The following is a 21,555-nucleotide window of genomic DNA, read 5'->3' as shown; positions in this document are numbered from 1 at the left end:
TATCCCGAGAGCTCCGCCGTACCGTTCCCGGCTGATGCTGCTAGGTAAGCGAATGAGATAGCCGGGAAACCCCACGAGGCATCTCTGAATGCCATCACGAGCATCTGCAGAGCTCAAGCCATGGCTTGTAATCATCCCAATCATCCACATGGTGGTGGTTGTGCGACCAGGACGCCCTAGGACTGGTAGGATTGTGTGGCGTCCCGGATGTGGGGAGGGGGTCGAAGTGCACATATCACAGCCTCGATCGCTGCTCTTGCCAGTGACTTGCCTGCGGTGTTTGCGAGGGTAATACAATGCTGCATTCGGCCGTGCTAGGCCGAACACTGGTGGTCTCTATCTACAATTCCCATATCTAGATTCTGAGAATGCTGCGAAAGGAGTTTGCTCCCTCCTGATGGGTAAATGTAGTCCAATATATGTAGCACCGTCTGCCGTGGACAACAACACCCCCGAAGATGTTGCAGCTCCGCTTGACTCCATAACGCCTGGAATGACCGCAACGCCGTGTAACCCCGTAACCGTAACCTGTCGCGCTCGGCCGGCCGGTGTGTTCGTGAGAACGGTATATGCAACTGCCGCTCACAGAAATCCCCCCTCTTTCAATATGCTCTCGATCTGCTCATCTGCCTGTGTCGTAAGTTCCAATTGGAATTAGTTACTGCGCCAGCTAACGTCCACTTCTACCGCAGCGTTCAAGTAGCCACCGTCGAGGAGAGTCAAGAGATCGATAAGGGTCCAGCGTCGCTGTTCCGTTACATGATCTTTGTCACCTCGTCCTCGACCTGAGTGGGAAAGACGGCACGTCAGCGCCACAGCCACTAAATGACGAAAAAGAATCGCTTCTGCGAGGAGAAAAAGTGAGCAGCGGGGAAAGGGGCACCCACCTCCATGTCCTCCAACGCGTCCTGTTGGGATATGCACCGCAAAACGTTCTTCTTGCTGCTCTCCTGCAGCTCGCCGGCCAGCAGGAGCTCGTCCAAAATATAATAAGCTTTTGTGAAAGAAAAAATGATGTCGAGCTCGCAGACGTTGCCGTAGTACTTGTCCATCTGTTCGACATAGCGGTGTATAATTTCGAGCGTGATCAGTTCGTTGTCCTCGGAGGAGCAACCGGCGATAAAGAATAGCGACGCATATCGGCGGTAGACGATTTTGGTGTCTAAGAGCCATGTTAGCCAGCGGGCAAAGATGCAACATTCGAGAGGCACCTGCCCTTATACTCGAGGAAGTTGCACATCCGCGTCCGCCTCGCCAGAACGAGCTGTGAGACGTCCTTGACAATTTTGGCTTTGTCCTTGGGAGACAACGTGGTAAACCATTTGGCCAAGCGCTGTGATTGAGTGAGCTTCGTCGCAGTCGACCGCGAAAAGGACAAATGGACTGACCACTTTGCCTTGCCGAGAAAGGAGAATTAGGTAGCTGTCATCATTCCAATTAACTTGAGCAAGTAGCTGGATGCGGATTGCGAGCTTACTTGATAGCCATGGTGAAGGTAGCCGCCTTTCTCTGGCAGTTGAACGTCGAATGGTGGAGATGGGGAGTGAGCTCAATGACCAGGCTCGTCGTCAGTTCATTGTGCTGTTCAGTTCACAGGTCGGCCACGACATTTCCCCTTGAGGCCTGAGGAACGGATTAATTTTAGCGCACGGGCCCGCTGTTGGCGGGGTCTGAGGGGGCAGGGCCGGGGCGCCTGAACGAGCTGGCATCACCGAACGGCGCAACCCAATTCTTTCACTCAACGCCTCCATCTCTTCCACTTCCAAGTTGAAAGAAAGCGCAAACGACGGCAAAATGCAAATCTCGCCACTTAACCGATGATGGAATTGGACCCGCTCTGTTAACTTTCTGAAAAGCCATGCTCGGCCGTCCCCAACGACGGCACCTCGCAATGTTACCGCTTCGATAGCTGGGGTCCAGGCTCAAAGTCTCCATCGGATGTTGGTTGAGCCGCGAAGGCGGCCACGGAGTGCCCGAGAACTGCCCGCCTGGGCTTCCCCACGCTCAGTAAACATCCGATGAGACGGTGGTCGATATCAAATCATCTCGGTTGGTCATCCCGCGGCTCGCATTTAGAGTATTTAGAGTGAGAGTGACCCCCAAGTGGGAGGACCCTACTACATACTTCGTTCGATCTGTGTCTCGGTCAATCTGCTCCAGCCTCGCAGTACTTTAAACCACTCTGGAGCACCCGCAATACACGTTCTGTGGCCCCGGTTCCGTGCTGTCTAACGCGCCGCGGCAAGCTGACCTGAGGGAGGCGGGGCTCTCATGAATCATTATTAATTGCTGGCAACGCTCTGAACGTCCAACCCCACCGAGAAAGGGCGGCGCTTACCACTCCAAATTTCTCTCCTTTGCGCGCATGACCGAGGAATAGTTTACATAGCTCATCACCTGTCTGTATATACCTATCAACCGTGGGCATATACCGATCATGGCCAAGTTAATCCTTAGCACCGGGTAGCTCACACTTGACCCCCCCCCGTCGCGACCCATGCTGACTGGTTGATTGCCACTGCAGGAACATCGTCTCGGGCGGCCCCTCCATTATCCGCAAACCCGGCGCATTCCGATCCAACCTTGAACTTACGAATTCGCTGCGAAGCAACTTCCTCGCTGCGCAAGAAGACAATGCGGCTGAAATAGCCCATGGTAACGGCGTCGCAAACGGTAACGGCAACGCCAACGGCAGCGCTAACGGTGTCAACCTCCACCTCGAGACCGGCGGGCGCCCGCCCACATCGCTCTGGACGGCCGAGAAAGATGGAATATTGTACGTGCCCGCAATTGATCAGGACGACCATGGCCTACAGGAGGAGCCTGCGCAATACGACATCACAGCCAAGCTCTTCTTTCTCCCTGGCGCGCCTGTGTCACAGCGGTCGCAATATGCAAAGGAAGCGCTGGAACACGTATTGAGGGAATTACGTGCCCCTGCCGTTGACCTGCTCATCGTCTCCTTCCCGGGCATGTCCTTCGAGGGCGACTGTGAGTGGGAAGCCGACAGGAAAAACGCAACACAGGGCAGCGACGTGGATGAGATCGCGACGTGGCCAGCCGTTGAAGAACTCCATCGCGCCGGGCTCGCAAAGCGACTTGGTCTGGCCGAATTCGGCAGCGAGAAGCTTTCTCACTTTCTCCAGGAGGTCCAAGTTCGGCCCGCGGTCAACCAGATCAACCTCAAAAACTGTTGCAATGTCCCGCCGCCGTTGGCTAAGCTGGCAAAGGAACAGAACATCGATCTGTTAGTACACAGCGACTGCACCGATATCCTTCCCAAGGGGACGTTGAGGGAGCTTCTTGGACAAGGTCTAGGCGGGGCCGGGCTGCTCGCCGATCCGGAGACTGGCGCCGGCGGGCTGCAAGGAGACCTCACCCCGGAGTGGGTGATAAAATACACGGCCGTTGTTCGGGACCGGGGAGTAATTGAGAACAAGGGCTACTTTGCGGGCGCCCAACTGGTAGACGAATAAGCGACCGGGGTTGCTAGTCAGGAGGTACACAGTCCAGGAGTTTGGGTTAAAGGCGGGCCTTCGACATCCTGGTTTTTTGGGATCGAAATTTGGATCTGATATCGACCGCCTAAGCGCTGCATTTGCATTTCACAGACAGCATGCATACACATGAATCAAGCGAGATATTTTCTGCTGTGTCGAGATTTTGAATATTAGGTGTCTTTTCGCCTCTTTCACTACCCCAACATGCTCCTCTTGCGCCCACGCATCCTGACATCCTCCAGTTTTATCAACACCGAGGATGCCTTTTTGAATGTGGACTTGTAAGACTCTAGTAACGTGCCAAACAGCCTCTCGGCCCTTGGATGTGTGCTCGCGAACGCCCTCTCGAGCACGTAGAGGTCGACGGCCCTGTCCTCGTCAGACATGCTTTGCGTTGCCAACCCGAAGTCAATGAGAACCACATCCCCCTCAACCGATCTTGTCTTGCCCTCGTTCCCAGTGCCTCCACTAACCGGGTCAACTCCTCTTGGCCTCAGCATCATGTTACTCGTCGTCAAGTCCCCATGCACCACCCCGGTCTTGTGCAAGGCTCCGATGGCAGCGCCAATTCGCTTCATCAGCTCGACAATAGGCGTCTCGTCCTCCACCTGGGGTATTTCCGCGCCTTCTTCAGGCCTCTTGCCAAGCCACTCGTTGATTCCCACCCTCACGGGAATGCCCTCGATCCACTCCATCATCATCCACCCGGCCGCGGGGTCCATGGCGTAGACCGCGGGGACGGGCACGCCCTCGCGCCAGCATCTCTCAAGGACCTTGGCCTCCGAGGAGAGGCGCGCCTTGGTCAGCCGCGCATCGAGGACCGGGTGTCGGTAGGGCTTCGGCGGGCGGTATTTGAGCGCGCATGGCCGATCTCGCGTGAGGTGTGTCGTCTTGTAGAGGCGGCCCTCGGCGCCCTGTGTGATCAACGTTGGCGGGGTTGACGCGGGGTAGGTGAGGACTTTTGGTGGGGGGAACTGCGCGTCGTCGGCGGCCGCCATGGTCAAGGTGGGAGGTCTCAGAGAAATGGAGGACGAGATCACGGGTGTGGTTCGAGTTATTGGATGATCATGTCGGGTTTGATGTTTCTACCACGAATGCTGCAGCCGATTGGTGCCAAATGGTCGGGTTCATCCAGTCCTGCCCTTCAAAAGGCCCCGCAGAAAGTGGGATGCCCGCCTCCACTGTGGCAGACAAGATGCAGTGTTGGGCGGCAACCACGGCAATGCTGTGTAATTCCACGACTCGTCGCGCATAATGCGGCTCTCTCAAAATGAACAACTTTTATAAAAGGCTTTCCCACCCGGCCTCAAACTTCTTTCCTCCCCAACTGCAATCTCCCAACTTGTCTCAAATTCGTCATGTTTGCGGAATCCCCCAACACCCTCGGCTGGTGCTCATACCCCGCAGCCTGTTTGAATGCCTACCCCGCCGTTACACAAGATGGCAATGGCGGCGCTTCATTCAAGCCCGAATAGAAAAGCTGTTCTGAAGTCAAGTAGCTAACCGGTGAAGTGCAAGTGCCTTCTACACCTTTCCACCCTCTTCCATTCAAGACACATATTGTTGGATCACCCAGATGCTGATGCAACAAGGAGAAAGTGGCGGCTGCCCGCTTGCGATGCCGCTGTCGCCGAGACCCCTGTCCGGCGAGTGCTGGCGCGGGCGGTCAATTTAAGTCACAGCGGCTGTTAGTTAGTGAGGGGCGAATTCAAACAGGTCCCTTCCGGTGGCTGGTTCCTTACACTAGCTACATACACTACTTCTTGCCCTGCATCGGACTGCAGGGGTGAAACCACTCGTGGACACACAAAACCCCAGACATGCGATCTATTCTTATTGAGCAGCAGCAGCGTCGGCCACTTGCTACAGGCTGGTATGCCTAAACGAAGCTCCCAGGCTCTCTATCATGACCGAATCGACCTCCTGGCAGTGGATCCTTGTCCTTTCCCTCACCGCTCTTCTCCTCTCCCTGGCCGTGCTCGCCCAGGTCGCCAACCGTTTCGCAAAGGCATACCGGGATGCGCCGAGCGAGGTTTCCACCTTCCTCGATGTCGTCGACAGCTCCATCGCCGAGAATGAGTCCTACGATCGCGATATCACAAAGCTCCAGCGGGTAGAGGACAAACTCCGGCTAAGCCGGCTCCTGCGGGATATTCAGAGAGGGGGAGATGCGCTGCGAGAGGAATTGAACGCTTTGGTGGTTGGAGGGGATGAACCCCACCTGCAAATCAGCGCTCGCATGTGGTGGGCGAGCCACCGGTTGAGGCTGGAGGAAAAGGTGCGACGGCTCGATTTGCTCAGGATGCGCTTTCTCGTCGTCCATATGGGCATTATCGCCGGCACGGCAACCGAGGCGGCCACAAAGAAGGATTCTGGGCCACGGGACCCGGAGAAGTCCGTGGCCGCTCCACTTACACCACGGCCGGGCGGCCTACCGAAAGCCCTGGTCGACGGTATCAAGTCGAAGCCCCCACTCCGGCGATTGACCGTTCAGACGCCGGGACCCCAAGAGAGCCTTGAAGGGACTCATCGCAAGGGCTGGGCCGGAGTGGTGTTGGAGCTGCAAAAGAGCCCACTTCTCCGGGAAAGGCATGCAAGTATCGAGTTGGCCATGTCACGATCACCATAAGGGTGGCCGATACCCTTGCCTTCCCTCGGTGCGCTGGACGACCGAAGATCCGAACGCCCATGGTCTACCCTCCTGAGGAGGCACGACTACTAACGAGACGATGACGCCCATGACGCTACGTGTTTACGACTCAAGTACATTATGTTTGCATGACAATGGTCTTATTGGATTGCAAAAGGAGGATGGACGATGCATTTGCTTTTCTGGCGACCACGATTCTGTATCGAGTTTTGTCACTTCACCAGAGATACCCCTATTCCCTTCACGATAACTATGTATTTAATTACTCTACATACATGCCTGCTACCCCTACTCCCATCTTCTCTACCTACCTCCGAATGAACACCAGCTTTGTTTTTTCTCTTTATCTTCGTACAGATCATCGCAGATATGCATATCATCACTACTGAGCGGCGTTCGGCGCCGGGCGGTCTCGGGTTGAACTGGCCATGAGGCCGATCTGTATTTCTAATGCTGAATCTGGCGACGGGTCATTGATAGCTAATAGCCTTGCCTTAATCATTTGCTAATGCGCCGCATCGGGTCCCAGCCCATTCTTCTCACCAACTGCTCCCATGTTAGCCAACCATCTAAGTAGATATCAGCCCAGACATAGGACAGGACTCACCATCCAAAGCCACCAAGAAGCGGCTCACGCAATTGTAGGCAGCAACCTATGCAACATCATCAGTATACAACCAGTCACCAGCAATATAACAGCAGGCAAAAGGAGGGAACATGGAACCCACCGTCGCCGTGATCTCCACAATCTCCTTCTCCCCAAACATCTCCCGCAGCTTCGCAAACGTCTCGTCCCGCACCTGCACATTCCGCGTCATCTCCTCCGCATAGCAGACCACAGCCCACTGCCTAGCCGTCAGGCCCTCCGGCACAGGATCCTCCAGCCTCAGCTCCTCCTCGCGCCGCACGGCCTCCATGCCCCGCTTGCTCACGCCGCCCTGCTCGGCCAGCGGCGCGTGGTGCGCCCACTCGTACCAGGCGCGGTTGACCACGGCGACGCGCGAGATGGCGAGCTCGCGCAGGTCCGCCGCCAGCCCCGTGCGCGTCCGGACCGCCCCCAGGAACGAGTTCCACCCGTCCGCCACCGCCGGCGCGTGCAGCAGCGCCAGGTCCAGCGGCTGCAGCGGCCGCGGCGCGCGCCGCGCTTGGATGCGCGACACGATGGCGGCTTCCTCGGCGGAGGAGGGCTCGGGCGGGTTGGGTACGTAGGGGATGCGCATCTTGCGGGTTTGGATTTGGGTTTGGGTGGCGGTTTGGTGTTGTGTTTCTTGGGGGTTGGTTAGTGTTTTGGGCGGGTGATATAGAGAGAGATAGGAGGGGCGATGTAGTGTGGATATTGGAGGGGTATGTGTCGGGAGGAGGACTGACACAACTTACTGAGTATATTCCCGGTTTGGGATAGGAGTAACAAGGATGGACGAAGTCTGGAGGTGAGAAACATCGGCGGAGTGACTGGATTGTGGCAGTCTTTTCTTCGCCGATCCAAGTTACCTGCCTAGCTATGACACACACTGGAGAAGCCGTGGCATCCTACCCAATGTCATCTCTCCACTCTCCCGACCTACCCCGATCGTCGGGCCGGACGAGGTGTGCGGGGGCCTCGGAATGTGGACTCGGGAACCAAACTAAAGCCGGGGCCTTGATAATCCCGGGCGCATGTTGTGGAGATGTTAAATGTGTAAGTCGGTGGTTTTATTCAACCTGATTGCCATTACCTTCTAAGATCGATATTACGCTGCGTCCCCACGCCATAAATAACTTTCTCTCCTCTGTTGTCGCCTCCGTCCATGAGGGCAGCAGTTCCAAATACTCCCCAACACCCTCGTTTAAATCGCCCCGAGTTTAAAGAAGTTGATGACATATCTATCATCGCCGACAAAAAGCAAATCTGCGCCGTTTTTGAACCACCACAACGCCTAGCCGGTGATTGAGCTAATGAGAAAACGTGAAAAAAAGACGGAACCGGAAAGTTAAAATATACAAAGAAAGAAAAGGGAAACGAGGCCCCACGCCGAATGGATGGTCGGTCATTGGGTGGCACATCTCATGCCATCAGGGGTCTGTAGCACCCCGAAGCGTGTTATTGTGTGTCCATCGCAGAAATAACGGGTGGAGGATGGACCCCGTTGGCCTTGGACACAACAGTGCCGTTAGCGATGGGGTCGCTGGCCTCCTTCTCGGGTGTCCCTACTGGCGTCTTGTCCGGCGTCGTTTTCCGCGTTAAGCTTGATGTCTCCGGCTCTTCCGGTATGGTTGCAAATTTCGCCAGGACCTGCTTCAATGCCGGCCGGCGAATCGGTTTGCTGAGGAACTCGTTCATGCCGGATTCCATGCATTCCTTGACGTTGCTCTCTTCGGAGAAAGCAGTCAAGGCGACAATGGGAGCTGAATACCCCATCTTCCGAATCAGGCGCGTCGACTGAAGCCCATCCAAGTTGGGCATTTGGATGTCCATGAAGATAACGTCAAAGTGCTGGTTGTTTTCCATGTTGACCTTGACGAGGTCATACGCCTCCCGGCCATCCCTGGCAATGGTGACATCGTACACGTCCTCTAGCTTCAATAGCCTGCTGACAACCTCGATGTTGGTTGAGTTGTCATCAGCAACCAAAACCCGCAATTTCCCTTGGCCAGATTTGCTCGCCATGGCCCGGTCGATTGCGGCCAACTGGTCCTCCTTGCTTAGTCGGCGGTTTGGGTTCGTCGCAAAAAACGGCTGACTGAGGCCAACAAGTCGCGGCTGCTGGTCGAGTACGGTGGGTGGGGGAGGTTGATGTTGGATTTCTATCGACGTCCGCTGGGCCAAATTCCGCACGTCGCCCTCAGTGGAGCCCACACTCGGCGGCCGGGATTTCATGCTGCTTGACGCCGTGCTGGACGTGCGATCCTTGACGTATTTGAGAGGAATCTGCATGGTAAAGGTCGTTCCCACGCCAGGCGTACTCTTGAGTGAGATATGGCCTCCCATCAGGGTAGCAAGTTGAGAGCAAATGCTCAAGCCAAGGCCGGTCCCGCCATACTTCTTGCTCAGCCCAAGGTCACCCTGGACAAATGGTTCAAAGATCTTTTGCTGCATATGGCCAGGGATGCCGGGCCCTGTGTCCTCGACTTCAAACTCAAAAAGGTAGGTCTTCGCATTTGGAGGCGGGGGTGTCGGTGAGCGTTCCCTAATGTGGATGTGTGGACCAGCTTTCACTTCCATGGGGTTGATGGAGAGGGCAGTTCCTCCGTTGACCGATGAGAGCGGCATATGGGCCCCCTTGGAGCTTGCCGAGGTCGTCGATCCGGACCCCATCCTGTGCCGCGTACGGCTCGCCCGATTAGAGCCTGACTTAGAAAGCGACGACGTCCTGCTATCGTCGCTCGGTTGTTCCACCTCCCCGACGCAGCGTATCCTCAGATTGACCTTCCCCCCCGGTGGCGTGAACTTCAGACTGTTGCTGACAAGGTTGATGATGACCTGTAGAATACGGTGGTGATCACCCCAAAGGCACATGTCCTTGAGTCTGCCGACCCCCGGGGGACCCAAAGCTGGGAGTCTCCTGTCCATACTGGATCGCCTGTCTAAACCAGGGCCGGCGTCGGAGACGAAGCTCACCGTAAAACCGGTCTTGCTTTCATGAACCTGCTTGTCGAAAATGGCCAAAATGTGCGAACGAATGTCGCCCAGGCGGAACTCGCGCTCCTCAAGACTAACTTGCTGTCCCATCTGGTTCTTGGAAAAGCTCAGCAGGTCTTCAAGGAGATGGAGCAAGAGATCGCCTGATTTGTAGACGGTCTTGAGAGACTGCTTTATCCGCTGCACATCATCCTCTTCCATGCAGACCGCGCACATGCCCATGATGCCATTGAGGGGCGTTTTCAGCTCGTGCGAGATGTTGGCGATGAAAAGCGTCTTGCTCTCGTTGGCCGCTTCGGCAGCCTTCTTGCTGATCTCCAGCTCTTTTGTCCGTTCAGCCACCTTTTCGTCGAGGGATGTGTACTGCTTGAGCAGTTCCTCCGTCATCTCGTTGAAGGTTTGGGTGAGCTCCGTCAATTCGTCTGTCACGTAATGTTTCCCGTCCTCGACTTTGGCGGGTATTTTGAACTGACGACGCCCTGGCTCGACCGCCACGCCTTCCCGTAGCTTAGCCCTCCGTCGTTTGCGCATCTTTCGACGGATCTTAGCCAGCATCCCCTTTTCAGAAGACCTCCCGGATGTCGTCCCACCCGAGCTCGGGTTCTCCTCATCAAAGGCGTCGTCTTCGTCATCCTCATAGCCCGGGGGATCCACAGAATTTTTGGTGGCGATCCTCAAACGCCTGATTGGCATGACACTCCAATGGGCAAATGGGAAGACGAGCAAAAGAATTAGACCGAGGGTCCCAAAGACACACCCTAAAAGGATGCTCCGGAGTGTCTGGATCGGCTGGTAAGCCTCGTTCTGGTCCTTTTCCACCACGATAGCCCAAGACACCAGTGAGCTCTGCGGTCGAGCAACGCCTACGGCTACCGAGTATCCTTGCTCATTCTTCGCCGAGAGCCTGCTGGTGGCGTTGTTTGGGCTGCCCAGCGATGTTAGCTATTTCATACATGGGGTTAAATGGAGCCACCGAATGCCAGAGAGAAGGGAGAAGGAGGGGAATGTGTTAACATACTTGGGGTTTTGACTGCTGAGGACATTGAGCACGGCCGGATACTGGTGCAGCGGGAATGCGTCGCTGTACTTACCAGACCCAAAGCTTCGTTGATTGTGGCGATCCCGTTGGCCGGCTGCCGGCTGCGGTGGGAGAAGAAATTGTACTTCCTGTTCCCGGAATTCCTCGAGTGGCGGCACCCAAGTCTTATTGCTTGCAGCCACGGGAGCGCTAAAATGATTCCAAGGGTTGACGGAACCAACGAACAGCACAATTCCGGTGTTGCCCAGGCCTTCAACGGACGTTTGAACTTCGACTAGTGCTTTTGAGTTTGCGACTAGCGTCATGTAGCCGAGAGTATAGTCGCTATTTTTCACGTCGCGGACAGGAATGGTGATGGAGAGGAGGGCAAACGTCGAGTTGATAACCAATGGCCCAAGCAGGACACCCGCCTTCTCGCTGCCGTTTCCTAAGGAAACCCCCGGGAACACGGCGGCAGAGAAGGCATTGGTGTCGGGCATAGCCTCATTGGGACGGCCGAGGTCGCGGTAGGTGATGTTGGGATAGAGTGACGGTGGGAAGCCATGTTCGGGATCTCCGAGGTGTACTTGGGAGCCATTGGGGGCCGTGTACGGCAACAAAATGCTGCCAGACTCTGTGGCCCCATGACCGGTGATGCTAAAGAGGCCCTTTGGGTCTCCGGTCGTGTTTCGCGAGTACAGGCGAGCTTGCAGCAGGCCGGAGAAACCGGTACGAGCGAGCGCGCTCTCAATGTCGTCCTGGGCTCCCTCCCAGGGGTCCTCATCGGTTCTGTTGTTAAGTTGGGAAGTGTAGAACTTGGTGAAGGCATCCTGTAACAACAAGCGCGTCGATATGGTTTGGCAGGCCGTTTGAATCAAGTTGATCTCAGAGGCGATCCTAGCGGCCTTGAGAGAAGCAGTCAAGGACAAGCCGTCAGACTCGACACCTGCGACAAAACCGTTCACAAACACCCAAACGGGGATAGAAACGACGGCAAGAGCAACCCCAACGGCGAGTATTACGACCGCTGCGAGCTGTTCCCGGATCGCGATCCTCATCTTCAAGTAGACCGAACGGCGGAATCGAAGCGGGACCGCCGCGTCCGAGGCATATTCTTTCTTGTCGCGACCAAAACAAGGTGTAACGGCGCTTTTAGGCCGAATATCAAAAAACCAACTAGCTGACTTGTCGGTGGTTCGATCGCCGAGAATGGATTCGGCACTGTCCGGGCCCGAGCGGTGATCGAAGGCTCTACCCACTCATAGGTACTCCTCCGACCTTGTGAATTCGGCAGCGACAAATTTCGTCCGTTCCAGGCCCAGGATTCGCAACAACCGCCGCTGCCGCTGCTGTCGTGCAAGGCTGGGCTTGGCGTATGCTGTTCAAGTTCAGCCACGCGAAGAACAGACGATTCCACGAGTGGCTTGGTTGCGACGGGAGGTTGACAGTCCGGGCTGTGGTGTCGCGAATTGTTGCACGCCGCAAAAACGCAGGTCGTTCCGCAAAGGCCAAAAAGGTTCTGGCCAAGGGAAGATCGGTGGGTTCGGAGAGAAACGCATCCGGGGAACACGGCGAAACCGATGAGGACATCGAATGGTGCCTTTGCTCCAGTAGGCTGGGGAACCTGGTCCAATTCGTCAGCCCAAAAAGGCCAAGAAAGCTAAGATGGATCTAGAACACGCCCGGCTGGGTTTGATTTCGTGAGCCCCACTCGATAATTCGCGATCGAACGAACGCCCTCCAGTTTCCCGATCGAATGGCTGCAATGGGATACCCGGTGGTCAGATAAGCGGCAGTCTGCCTTCCTCCATCTTTGGCTATCCTCTTTTCGTCGGTATTGTTTCGGTGTGTAAAATTCGTTGCATTTGTCAATCTGGCTTTTGCGTGCATGATGCAGTGGTGGGCAATACGCCCCCCATGTACTTACTTGTATGTACAAGTGCGCGTAATTTTCGCGACGGGCCGATGCGATGCGTTCGAGGTTGGCCAGTGTCTCAGTCTCATGAACCGAGTTAAGACTAGGCAGTTCATCCCAACTGATTAGTGAATCATCAATTGTCGGGAACAACCACTTTCGGTCATGGTTGAGGCACGTTGTTTGTTTTTACTTGTATCATTCATAAATCGTAAATTTGAACAAAAGGAAAGGTCATTACAAGTCGTAGTGTATGTATAGGTAGTTTCGAATCCTCCGTTTCCCATGGTATCATGTTTTTTTGTTTCCGTTATCCGGGCCAACCTCCCTGGCCATTTCCTCATTCAACTCCGTGTAGCAAGCCTGTCGGAACACCGAGACGCCGCACTTCCCCAACAACTGCTGAAACCCCTTCCTGTGCACCACCATCCTAAGACCGACTGAACATCAACGGCACCAAGGCACTCTGGCTCTCCAGACTGCGGTGGTCGGGTGCGATGGCCACGTTGGCCATACTCCGCCCAAAGAGGCCTTCCCGAAGCCGGTGGCCCACGCTTGACGACGACCCGCAGCTCAACCCGCTGTAGTGCTGTGCGGGCAGGTTCATGCCGAGGTTGAGCGCCGACAAGCTGGCGACCACAGCGGCCGAGCCCTTGTCGCGAGGGTCGCCTCCGTCGCCCTTTCGCTTGGAAAACTCGCGAGACAGCTTCGTGATGACGGCTTGCTTGGCTCGCTGGAGCGCCGAGGAGCGCGCTGCTGCCTCCTCGGCCTCGGCGAGCATGTCTGCCTCGATGGAGCGCTGCGTCGGAGAGAGGCCGTCGTCCGACCGGGGCGAGGACTCCGGCGTGCTTAGCAATGGGCCGAATCTGGCTGATGCGTCGTATACCGTTGGCTGCAACATGACAGGGAGCGGGTCGGGATTCAGGATGGGCACACTGATGTCCATCTTTGGCCGCGGTGTCTCGGGCGGGGTATAAGCCTCGTCATCCGTGCCAATGACTTCAGGCATGAACGGCACCTCGGGTACTTCTTCCGACCGGTGTCGGCGATGGCGGCGGTGACGCCGTGGTGAATCCCGGCTGGAAGAATGTCGATCGCTGGTGTCGTCACTGCGAGAGTGTTTGTGGTGGCTCCGGCTGCTGTGGTGGCGATGGCCACCGCTGTGGCGCTCACTCCTCCGGCCCTCGCTCTTGCGTTCATCTTCGTGTTCACGTACTTCATAATCTTCGTCATGCTTGCGCGAACTCCTGCGCTCCTCTTCACGTTCATGGACTTCATCTTCTTCATCATGTTTGCGCGATCTCCTGCGCATGCGACGTTTCTTGAGCTTCGTGGTGAACCCCTGGCTTGCCTGTCTCGCCGCTTCGATATCCGAGGCCAAGCCGCCATCATCATCCATCCTGCCTCCAGCCGAGTTGGGTCGTGAGGAACCCTGTCCCCTTCCAGCCGAATTAGGACGCGAGGCTCCATGGGCGGCGGCAGTAACTCCCATCGCCCACTCCTTGACGCCCGCCTCGAAATTGCCGACGTCGTTGGCGCCGCCGAATACCATGTCCTCCAAGTCAACTTCGAACAGCTCCCGGCTGGCCGCGGCCGCAGCTGCCGACGAGGCCGGGAGATGCTCGTCCTCTACCGAGCTCGCGACCGCGGATCCCGAGGTGTTCGACCTCGACGTCCCAGGCCTACAGTCGCTGGCGCCTACCGACCGGCGCGACCACGAATCGCTGGTCTCGCCCTCGGTCAGCGGAGCGAGCGCCTCGTCCCAACTGCCGCCCTTGATGAGCGCCACGTTCTCAAAGTCGAATTCGCGTACCGTGTTCTTGTGGCTTGAGACGAGGCCGCGCAACTGATCGACGTTCATGGTCGCGTTGCGCACCGACATGGACCGGAGCCGCGGCATGATGAGGGGCCTGCGGAAGGGCCGCGGCGGCAGCGGGGACATGGGGCTGGTGACCTCGTTGAAGAGCTTCCTAGAGCTCCGTGGAGGTGCGAAAAGGGGGTCCCCAGAAAGAGCGATGGGGCAGGGTCCCCTGCGTCCCAGCCAAGCAAAGGAAAGCTTGTCAAGTCGCGGCGCGAAGCTCCGGATGTAGTCGTCGATTACCTTGAGGTGGTCCAGGCCGGGAGACGGGCCGTAAAAGTCCCAAGATTCGACTGAGATGTAGAGTTTCCGAATCTGGCGCCATCGCACCGAGGCGGAAGGGAGCGCGCCGAATCCCGGGGCGTGGCGGAGGTAGGTAAACGCAGAAGCGTGCACCCCCGACAGAGTGAGCTTCGAGAGCTTGGTAAGTGGCGCGCGCTCCAATGAGATGCGTAGGCTCATCAGCGCATAGTCCACAATGCCCCGACGGTACCGCTCCGTGGGGTTCTGCCCTGGCGTCTTGATGGTGAGATGCCGCATATTGGTCATGTGCTTCATGGCATTGATGAAGGAAGCCACATGGGTGGCCGCGTGGAAGAGAGGCGGGTACTGCTGCGTCAAGATCTCGCCCAGCTCCGAGTTGCCGTATTTGGGCCTTGTCGCGCCGGACTCGGCGGATGTGTGGGGGTTGTAAAGGAAGCATATCACTTCGCCAGTTTGAGGGTGGATGAGAGGAGGTAGGAAGGTGGCGTTGGAATGGGGGAAGGAGAATGTGAGATGCTCGATGTGGTGCCCGATCCTCGACAGGGCGTCTATCCGGCTGGCCTTGGTCAGGCTGTTTGCCGAAAACGTTAGGTTGGTTCGTAGGAATAATCTCTTGGTGACCAGATTGCAACAGGCCGAGTTGGCCAGTCTAACCGCGCAGATGTCCTCCTTCGGCAGTAGCTCGAAGAGTCTCTCGCGAATGGTGTCGTTTTGCCACAGGCAGTAGAATGCTTGTGGGTTGGTCGCCATGGTGCTTGCATGTCGTGAAGGCGGCGGACTAGATCGAAATGTGTTTCTTGTGTGTGAAGAACTGATGCGCTGACTTGCAAGGACGACTTGTAGAGTGGCCTCCGATGTGTGTTTAATGAAGTGTGAATATTGTGCTTGTGTTGTTGAGGATAGGTTGTCTCCCTAGGAGCAATTCAAGAGGCGGGACACAGACTCGACGCTATTGACAATTCATGAAAAAGGATGTGAAAAGATGACTTTCAATATTGCTGGACGGGAAAGCACTGAGGGTACCGCCAGGGAGCCACGAACTATGAAGAAATGATGCCGGAGAAATCAGGAGAGGGAGAGGGGAAAACCTCGATCAGGGCATCGACATCGACAACACCGAAGAGGGGACCCGTTATATTGAGTCACAGATCACCCTGTGTGCCATGGAAGGCCATGGGCAGGACCTCTGTCCTCCTTCCCTCCCTTCCCCCCTTTCCCCCTTGCTTTCCCTTGCGCGATTTCGAGATGGAGCGGCAGTCCCTCCGCCACGGTCGCCCCAGACCGTTGAGAGTCGACAACGACTGGTGATGGGTGACTCACTAGCTCCATGCACCTCGCAGCCGTAGTGCAGGAGTGCAGGTTCGGCACGCAGGAGCAGGTACGGGTTCAAGAGCAGGGAATGGCCGGTCGCCGCGTCCGCGCCCGACGTGGCGGACCGCGCCGGGCCTCTTGAATGGTCGGAGGGCGGACCTCTTGCATGGCACCAATGCGGCCGTCTGCAGCCGTCTCAAGACCAACTTTTCCCATCCAGTGAGAATGAATGAAACAGGAAACATTCTGCAAGGAGTGCAGAAGAGGGGCTGCGGGGAAAGACAGGGGGAAGCGCTATCGATAAACGGTGAGGCGGGAGAGGTGGACAGAAGCCACGCTTTTTGGACGGTAGACCAATGAAGAGACGTGTAAGGGAGCGAGAAGGTCGATGATTGGATCTTGGCTGCCACGCGGCGCGAGACACGCGCGACTGCCACACGAAACTGGCGCGATGTCGATCCACAGCCGATCACATAAAAGATTAAGCGCCCCTTCATCTTGGGGGGAGACGACAGGTTGATGTTCGATTTGAAGATGTGCCCTTCCGGTTTCTGTCGACCTCACGATTCTCCGGGTCCCGACCCCCTTGGCCTCCGTGCTTTCTCGAAGGGCCCTCAGAGGCTTTGGTGTAGGGGGCTCGATCACACAACATGGGGCAACTGTCGGACGCGTCGTCGGGTTATCCCACTAGCAATCCACCTGCCATTGCTTTCTTCTCCACTCCCTTTGCCCCGCCTACCCTCACCTCTCCCTTGATTTCCAGACCGCAAAAACCACCATGGCTTTGCGGCGGATAAATCTCTCACCGATCCCTTCCCTCCTCACCGCCACTGATAGGCCCAGAGCACACGCCCGATGAAACATACCAGAAGCGGAAATGCAAATGGCGCATTCCGGCAATCATTGGTCAACATCATGGTTTTTTTTATTGGACTCGGCAATGCTTTGGCCCATCCCGCACCCCACACTGTTCTAGTCCCTGCTCAAAAAAGTAACTCGTACCATACTGCATGCCGAGATTGTCGATATGACGATGTCTAGGGACCCAGAAAAGGAGATGCGGGCCCTTCCCTGGCTGGCGGATGGAAATGATTCCGCCGTCCCAAGGGCCGAAGGCGACCCCCCTCCCCCCACAGCCCATGCCCGTGTCCTTACGAGTATCTTGCTCCTCCCCCTCTTCGCCGACCGCCATTTCTCCGGGTTTGGTGATGAGAGCCCTGTGGCGGCAAAGGGGGAGGGGGCCCAGGAGGAAGTGGCGGTTGTGTAAATCCCGTCCTCCCGTTCCTGTCATCGTATTGCTTGTTGGGCCGTCTCCCGCTGTGGTCTCCTCCGTTGCCGGCAAAGCTGATGTGGCCAGTCCGCGCGCTCTTTTGCACAGGCGGACGGATGAACTCCTCTGCCTCGTCGTCATCGTCGGCCTCCTCGAAGAAGATGTGTCTCTTAGGGACCATGCTCTTCCCAAGATCAGGTCGTTCGGAGGAGGCCAAGCCGACGGAGGCTTCAAAATCTATCGCCATCTCTGATGAGGCCGGGTCCTGGTACCGGTCACAATTCGCCTGACTCCATATCTCCCAAACCCCCTCCTTTGTTTTCTGCGGGTTCAGCCCACACGCGGGGCCGTAATGGCCCTGGCGGCCGCAGCAGTAGCAAAATACGGGAAGCGAACGGACCTTGCGGACCGTGTTCGGGTTGAACGTGAAGCTCCTCCAAAGCTCGTGACAAGACGTGTCGACATGGTCACGCGACTGGCAAAAGGCGCACTCCATGTCCTCCAGCGGTAACGCCAGCTTCTCGGTGCAATCTTTGCTGTGATGACCGAGTTGCCTGCATTTTGTGCAACGGAAACGCGTCGGGCAGCTGAATGATCGGTGCTCAACAGTGTGGCAGAAGCGACACGTCGTCTCTGGGCAATCAAATGTGCCGTGGTCGCGGGACGCGCACGCGTGGCAGAAAGTCGCGTCGGGGCCGACTCCCGGGAAATACTTCTCGCGGTATTCTGCATCCTCCTTGTCCAGCGGGCCACCACTCCCATCGTTGGACTCTTTGTCGAGCCCGTTGGAAATGGCGGTCATCGGAGAAGGTGCCGAGTCTTTCGGTGGTGACGAAATTGCGTCGCTGGTTTGAAGTTTGTCGCCGGGCGGCACGCTAGCGAATAGAGCCACAACTAGAGCGCTGTTATCTTGAGCGTACTGAATTGCTGCCCGGCGAGCAGTGGCCGCTTTCGTCTTCGTTAGCCCTTCAATGGTCCCGACCCATTTCAAATATGCACTCGTCAGCCGATTTCGTTCCCGGTCTGTGCCAACCTTAATCTTGCGCTCGTTCAGCTGAATAAGTGACTTGCACCATGCCATGAACCTCTCCTCCCAAGCACGTTGATCTTTCCGTCCGATTTCAAACTCAGAACACGACGGGGGTGGTGGAAAGACCCAGTCGTTTGCTTCCTGACTCCCGAGGGACGTGGGCGTGTTGCTGGTGGACTGGTCGTTGCTTTGTTGCTCTGACACCGCGTCCTCAGACTGCCCAAGTTTCGCTAAAGAATCATTCCACGGCCCTTCGATATCGGCTTCCAAAGCTTCCAAGGACATGGCCCGAAGCTCCTCCACGTCTAGCCTCGCCTCTTTGGCTGCTTGCATAGCGGCAGTGCTGTGGGCTTGTGACAAAGATGTCCGTGTCTCTAACCATAAGCCCCAAGCCCCCCTCAAGAGAGCTGGGTTATCTCTCAAATCATCCCGGTCTTTGTTCAATGCCATCAATCGGACACACCATTTCGCAAATCTAGCCTGCCATGCACCCCCGCCGCTGAGCCGGGAGAGGCTGGTATCTGCCGCGGGCATATCCAAGCTGTCGACGTCCATCGGCTCGGCAGGCGGTTGCGCGAGGGATCGTAAAGTCTCTTTGGATGGCGGCTTTCGAAGGTTGTCCTTGCCCGCAAATGAAGTCCGCAAGCCGCTGTTGATACCACGATTCCACCCACCGTGCGCCCTTGAAGAAGGGGCCTGATCGGTGATAGAATCCGTCATTAATGGCTCGGGCCCTAATGACACCGTCGGGTTGGCCATCCCAGCTTCGTCCAACAATCCGGCTGCCTTCAGTCTCTTCGGAGACGGGGGGCTAACATCCTCCACTTGCCCCTTCCGGCTGCCAACACCATCCCCGTGGCTCTCGGAATCAGACCCGGAGGCCGGGCGCTTTTTTCCAGGCATAAGCCGGGGCGAGGAGTCGTCTACCTTCTCGGGCAGCTGAACGGCGTTGTCCATCGCTCAGTTCTCTTGATTCCAGCCACAGGTCTTGGCCTAATCTAGAACACCCAGTCGCAGTTGTCGACTTTTGTCTCAGGATTACAGGCAATATTTCTTTCGCCTTATTAACAAAAGGTGGTGGCGGAGATGGAAGGTTCCGAATCGCATGGACTTCTCGAGGTTGCTCTGGCGTAGATGCTACTCCGATAGGCGTTCTCAACTTGGTCCTTTCGATGGAAAGCTTCGTGCTGCTCCCTGTAATTTTTGATGTGGAGACTCAAAGCCAAGCCACGATTGCCCCCCACTCTCACGACCGAAAGAGAAATTACCCCAACCAAAATACGAACGGCAATAATACAAGTACATACCAATACACAATACGTGCATTAACGTTACCATATGTAATCTGTGCATGTAAGTATTAGCTGAAATGTTAGTGTCCGATGTTCGAAGCGCAGTCCGCTCCTCTTCAATCTCCGGCGACACGCCAGAGTGGAGGTACCCGGGTTCTCATCTTCGTGCACCTTTCTCGGGTTCTGGCCAGATTGCCACCTGCACCCAGCTTCCAAGGCTTCCACTACCCTCTTTCTTCTCTTCTGCCTGCCGCTTACGCGTCTAGAATTCGGATTCTTGAAGCGGGTGCCATTAACGTTGCTGCGAGCAGCTTCTCCATCGCCATCTCTCGTTTAGCCCCGACCATCCGGGCCATCCTCCTGGCGCGGCAAGCCAGCGGCACCGCGTGCTGGTTGTCCAATCGGTCACGCCCACTCAACCCACCGCCGGCCGTGCCACCGACTCCGACTGCTGTCCATACCCATCGTTGGCGCCGTCGTCATCGCGTACCGTTTGGTACCCCCTGCTAGAGCCATCCCCCCAAGAGTTTGCGCTTTGGTAACTCGTGCGAGCTCTGCTCCCGAATACAAAATTACTTGGCGTCTCGAATGTTGCGGACATCACAACCAGTGTGACATCATCTCGCCAACATCAGACCCATTGTCCTCATCAACCACCGCTGTGTGACCCTGTGCTCGATTTCGACCGAGCTTGCCTGCATCCGTTCCGAAACCCGAACCCCCCGTTGCGCCTATCCGCCCGAGCGTCGCACCTCGCGGCGATTCAACACCGTCAAGCTGTCGTCCCCTATACTTCTCTCTCGGACCGTCTCCTACGACGCGAGCACGAATCCTCCGCGCCGTGGGGCCACGCACGGCAGGATGGCGGACAAGAGCGGTAGGAGGAGGAGATCTAGTAGCATTCTTCAGGTCTACCACGAGCCCCCTGAGCCCATTGAGCAGCTCAGCGACCAGTCTGCGCTACCAAATCTGAACGCGAACTGGGTCAACGCAAAAGGTACGCTATGATCCGAGCTGCCGGCAATACGCCTCGCGTGCCCAAGCAAAGTACCCCCTGCAGCGCAATGCGCAGGGCGAAAAGACCACGTCCGGCTAACACTCATATCTGACAGGTGCTTGGACCATCCATCCGGTGCTGATCGCCTGCCTCAAGATCTTCTACGACATCATTCCCGGCGTCTCCCAAGAAACGTCATGGACACTAACCAACATTACATACATGTTTGGCTCGTACCTCATGTTCCACTACGTCCGTGGGGTACCGTTCGAGTTCAACGGCGGGGCTTACGACAACCTCAACATGTGGGAGCAGATCGATGACGGGGCCCAGTACACGCCCGCCAAGAAATTTTTGCTGAGTGTCCCCATCGTGCTCTTCCTCTTGAGCACGCACTACACCCATTACGACCTGACGTACTTTACCATCAACTTCCTTGCGGTTCTGGCGGTCATCATACCCAAACTGCCTTTTGTGAGTTTATCCCCACCCATCCACCCCCCCCCCCCCCCCGCGGATAGCGTCTAATGCCTACCAATAGAGCCACCGTATGCGTGTCGGGCTGTTCTCGGGTGTTCCTGAGGACTAAGGGATGGAGTTTGCGTCGAGGCTTGTGGTTAAAACAGACGTTAGTTTGTCATCAAGGTACAACAGCGAGCATCTTACGGGGTTTGGCGGTCTGGGTATAGGGGGTTGGAGAAACTATTGTCATTTTTTTTCTGCGGGGGAATCGCTTGACGATCGAACAGGAAACCGAATTCAAATCGTCCAAGCGGCACGCGGCGGTGTGTTGGCCCCCGAGAGCACGTCTTAGCATCCTCAGTCGGCTCG

At 56.5% G+C, this 21,555-nt stretch overlaps 9 protein-coding genes across 9 annotated transcripts; 3 read left to right on the top strand and 6 right to left on the bottom strand.

Annotated features, from left to right (window-relative positions):
* Positions 1 to 755: 755 nt before the first annotated feature.
* F5144DRAFT_588366 (AP complex, mu/sigma subunit) lies at positions 756 to 1,488 on the bottom strand (the record flags this gene model as incomplete). Its single annotated transcript, XM_066789918.1, has 5 exons — positions 756 to 785; positions 888 to 1,162; positions 1,216 to 1,333; positions 1,389 to 1,422; positions 1,478 to 1,488. 5 exons carry the CDS (start codon positions 1,486 to 1,488, stop codon positions 756 to 758), a joined length of 468 nt encoding a protein of 155 aa, XP_066647998.1.
* Positions 1,489 to 2,437: 949 nt separating this feature from the next.
* Positions 2,438 to 3,653, top strand: F5144DRAFT_616797 (NADP-dependent oxidoreductase domain-containing protein; the record flags this gene model as incomplete). Its single annotated transcript, XM_066791856.1, has 2 exons — positions 2,438 to 2,463; positions 2,525 to 3,653. The coding sequence occupies 2 exons, from the start codon at positions 2,438 to 2,440 to the stop codon at positions 3,474 to 3,476; spliced, it is 978 nt and encodes a 325-aa protein (XP_066647997.1). The 3' UTR covers positions 3,477 to 3,653.
* On the bottom strand, positions 3,489 to 4,909 carry F5144DRAFT_18067 (Serine/threonine-protein kinase BUD32). Its single transcript, XM_066782714.1, has one exon. The coding sequence runs from the start codon at positions 4,496 to 4,498 to the stop codon at positions 3,695 to 3,697; it is 804 nt and encodes a 267-aa protein (XP_066647996.1). The 5' UTR covers positions 4,499 to 4,909; the 3' UTR covers positions 3,489 to 3,694.
* On the top strand, positions 4,910 to 6,246 carry F5144DRAFT_18068 (uncharacterized protein). Its single transcript, XM_066782715.1, has 2 exons — positions 4,910 to 5,013; positions 5,100 to 6,246. Exon 2 carries the CDS (start codon positions 5,407 to 5,409, stop codon positions 6,127 to 6,129), a length of 723 nt encoding a protein of 240 aa, XP_066647995.1. The 5' UTR covers positions 4,910 to 5,013; positions 5,100 to 5,406; the 3' UTR covers positions 6,130 to 6,246.
* A 286-nt stretch (positions 6,247 to 6,532) lies between these two features.
* F5144DRAFT_479305 (AhpD-like protein) lies at positions 6,533 to 7,370 on the bottom strand (the record flags this gene model as incomplete). The annotated part of the gene is made up of 3 exons (XM_066785156.1): positions 6,533 to 6,609; positions 6,758 to 6,803; positions 6,879 to 7,370. 3 exons carry the CDS (start codon positions 7,368 to 7,370, stop codon positions 6,533 to 6,535), a joined length of 615 nt encoding a protein of 204 aa, XP_066647994.1.
* Positions 7,371 to 7,798: 428 nt separating this feature from the next.
* On the bottom strand, positions 7,799 to 12,003 carry F5144DRAFT_17832 (uncharacterized protein). Its single transcript, XM_066782702.1, has 2 exons — positions 10,788 to 12,003; positions 7,799 to 10,694 (listed from the first exon to the last, which is right to left on the bottom strand). The coding sequence occupies exons 1-2, from the start codon at positions 11,843 to 11,845 to the stop codon at positions 8,231 to 8,233; spliced, it is 3,522 nt and encodes a 1,173-aa protein (XP_066647993.1). The 5' UTR covers positions 11,846 to 12,003; the 3' UTR covers positions 7,799 to 8,230.
* Positions 12,004 to 13,132: 1,129 nt separating this feature from the next.
* Positions 13,133 to 15,574, bottom strand: F5144DRAFT_478411 (uncharacterized protein; the record flags this gene model as incomplete). The annotated part of the gene is made up of 1 exon (XM_066785104.1): positions 13,133 to 15,574. The coding sequence occupies one exon, from the start codon at positions 15,572 to 15,574 to the stop codon at positions 13,133 to 13,135; it is 2,442 nt and encodes an 813-aa protein (XP_066647992.1).
* A 1,385-nt stretch (positions 15,575 to 16,959) lies between these two features.
* Positions 16,960 to 19,819, bottom strand: F5144DRAFT_17333 (uncharacterized protein). Its single transcript, XM_066782640.1, has one exon. It carries the CDS (start codon positions 19,390 to 19,392, stop codon positions 17,287 to 17,289), a length of 2,106 nt encoding a protein of 701 aa, XP_066647991.1. The 5' UTR covers positions 19,393 to 19,819; the 3' UTR covers positions 16,960 to 17,286.
* Positions 19,820 to 20,413: 594 nt separating this feature from the next.
* On the top strand, positions 20,414 to 21,339 carry F5144DRAFT_17291 (ORMDL family-domain-containing protein). The gene is made up of 3 exons (XM_066782636.1): positions 20,414 to 20,724; positions 20,840 to 21,198; positions 21,266 to 21,339. The coding sequence occupies exons 1-3, from the start codon at positions 20,589 to 20,591 to the stop codon at positions 21,311 to 21,313; spliced, it is 543 nt and encodes a 180-aa protein (XP_066647990.1). The 5' UTR covers positions 20,414 to 20,588; the 3' UTR covers positions 21,314 to 21,339.
* The last annotated feature ends 216 nt before the right edge of the window (positions 21,340 to 21,555 follow it).

Source organism: Chaetomium tenue (genome assembly GCF_020726465.1).
Source record: "Chaetomium tenue strain MPI-SDFR-AT-0079 chromosome Unknown F5144scaffold_1, whole genome shotgun sequence".
Lineage (NCBI taxonomy): Eukaryota > Fungi > Ascomycota > Sordariomycetes > Sordariales > Chaetomiaceae > Chaetomium > Chaetomium tenue.
Note: the sequence above shows the minus strand (reverse complement) of the source record. Positions and strands in the feature narration are given on the sequence as shown.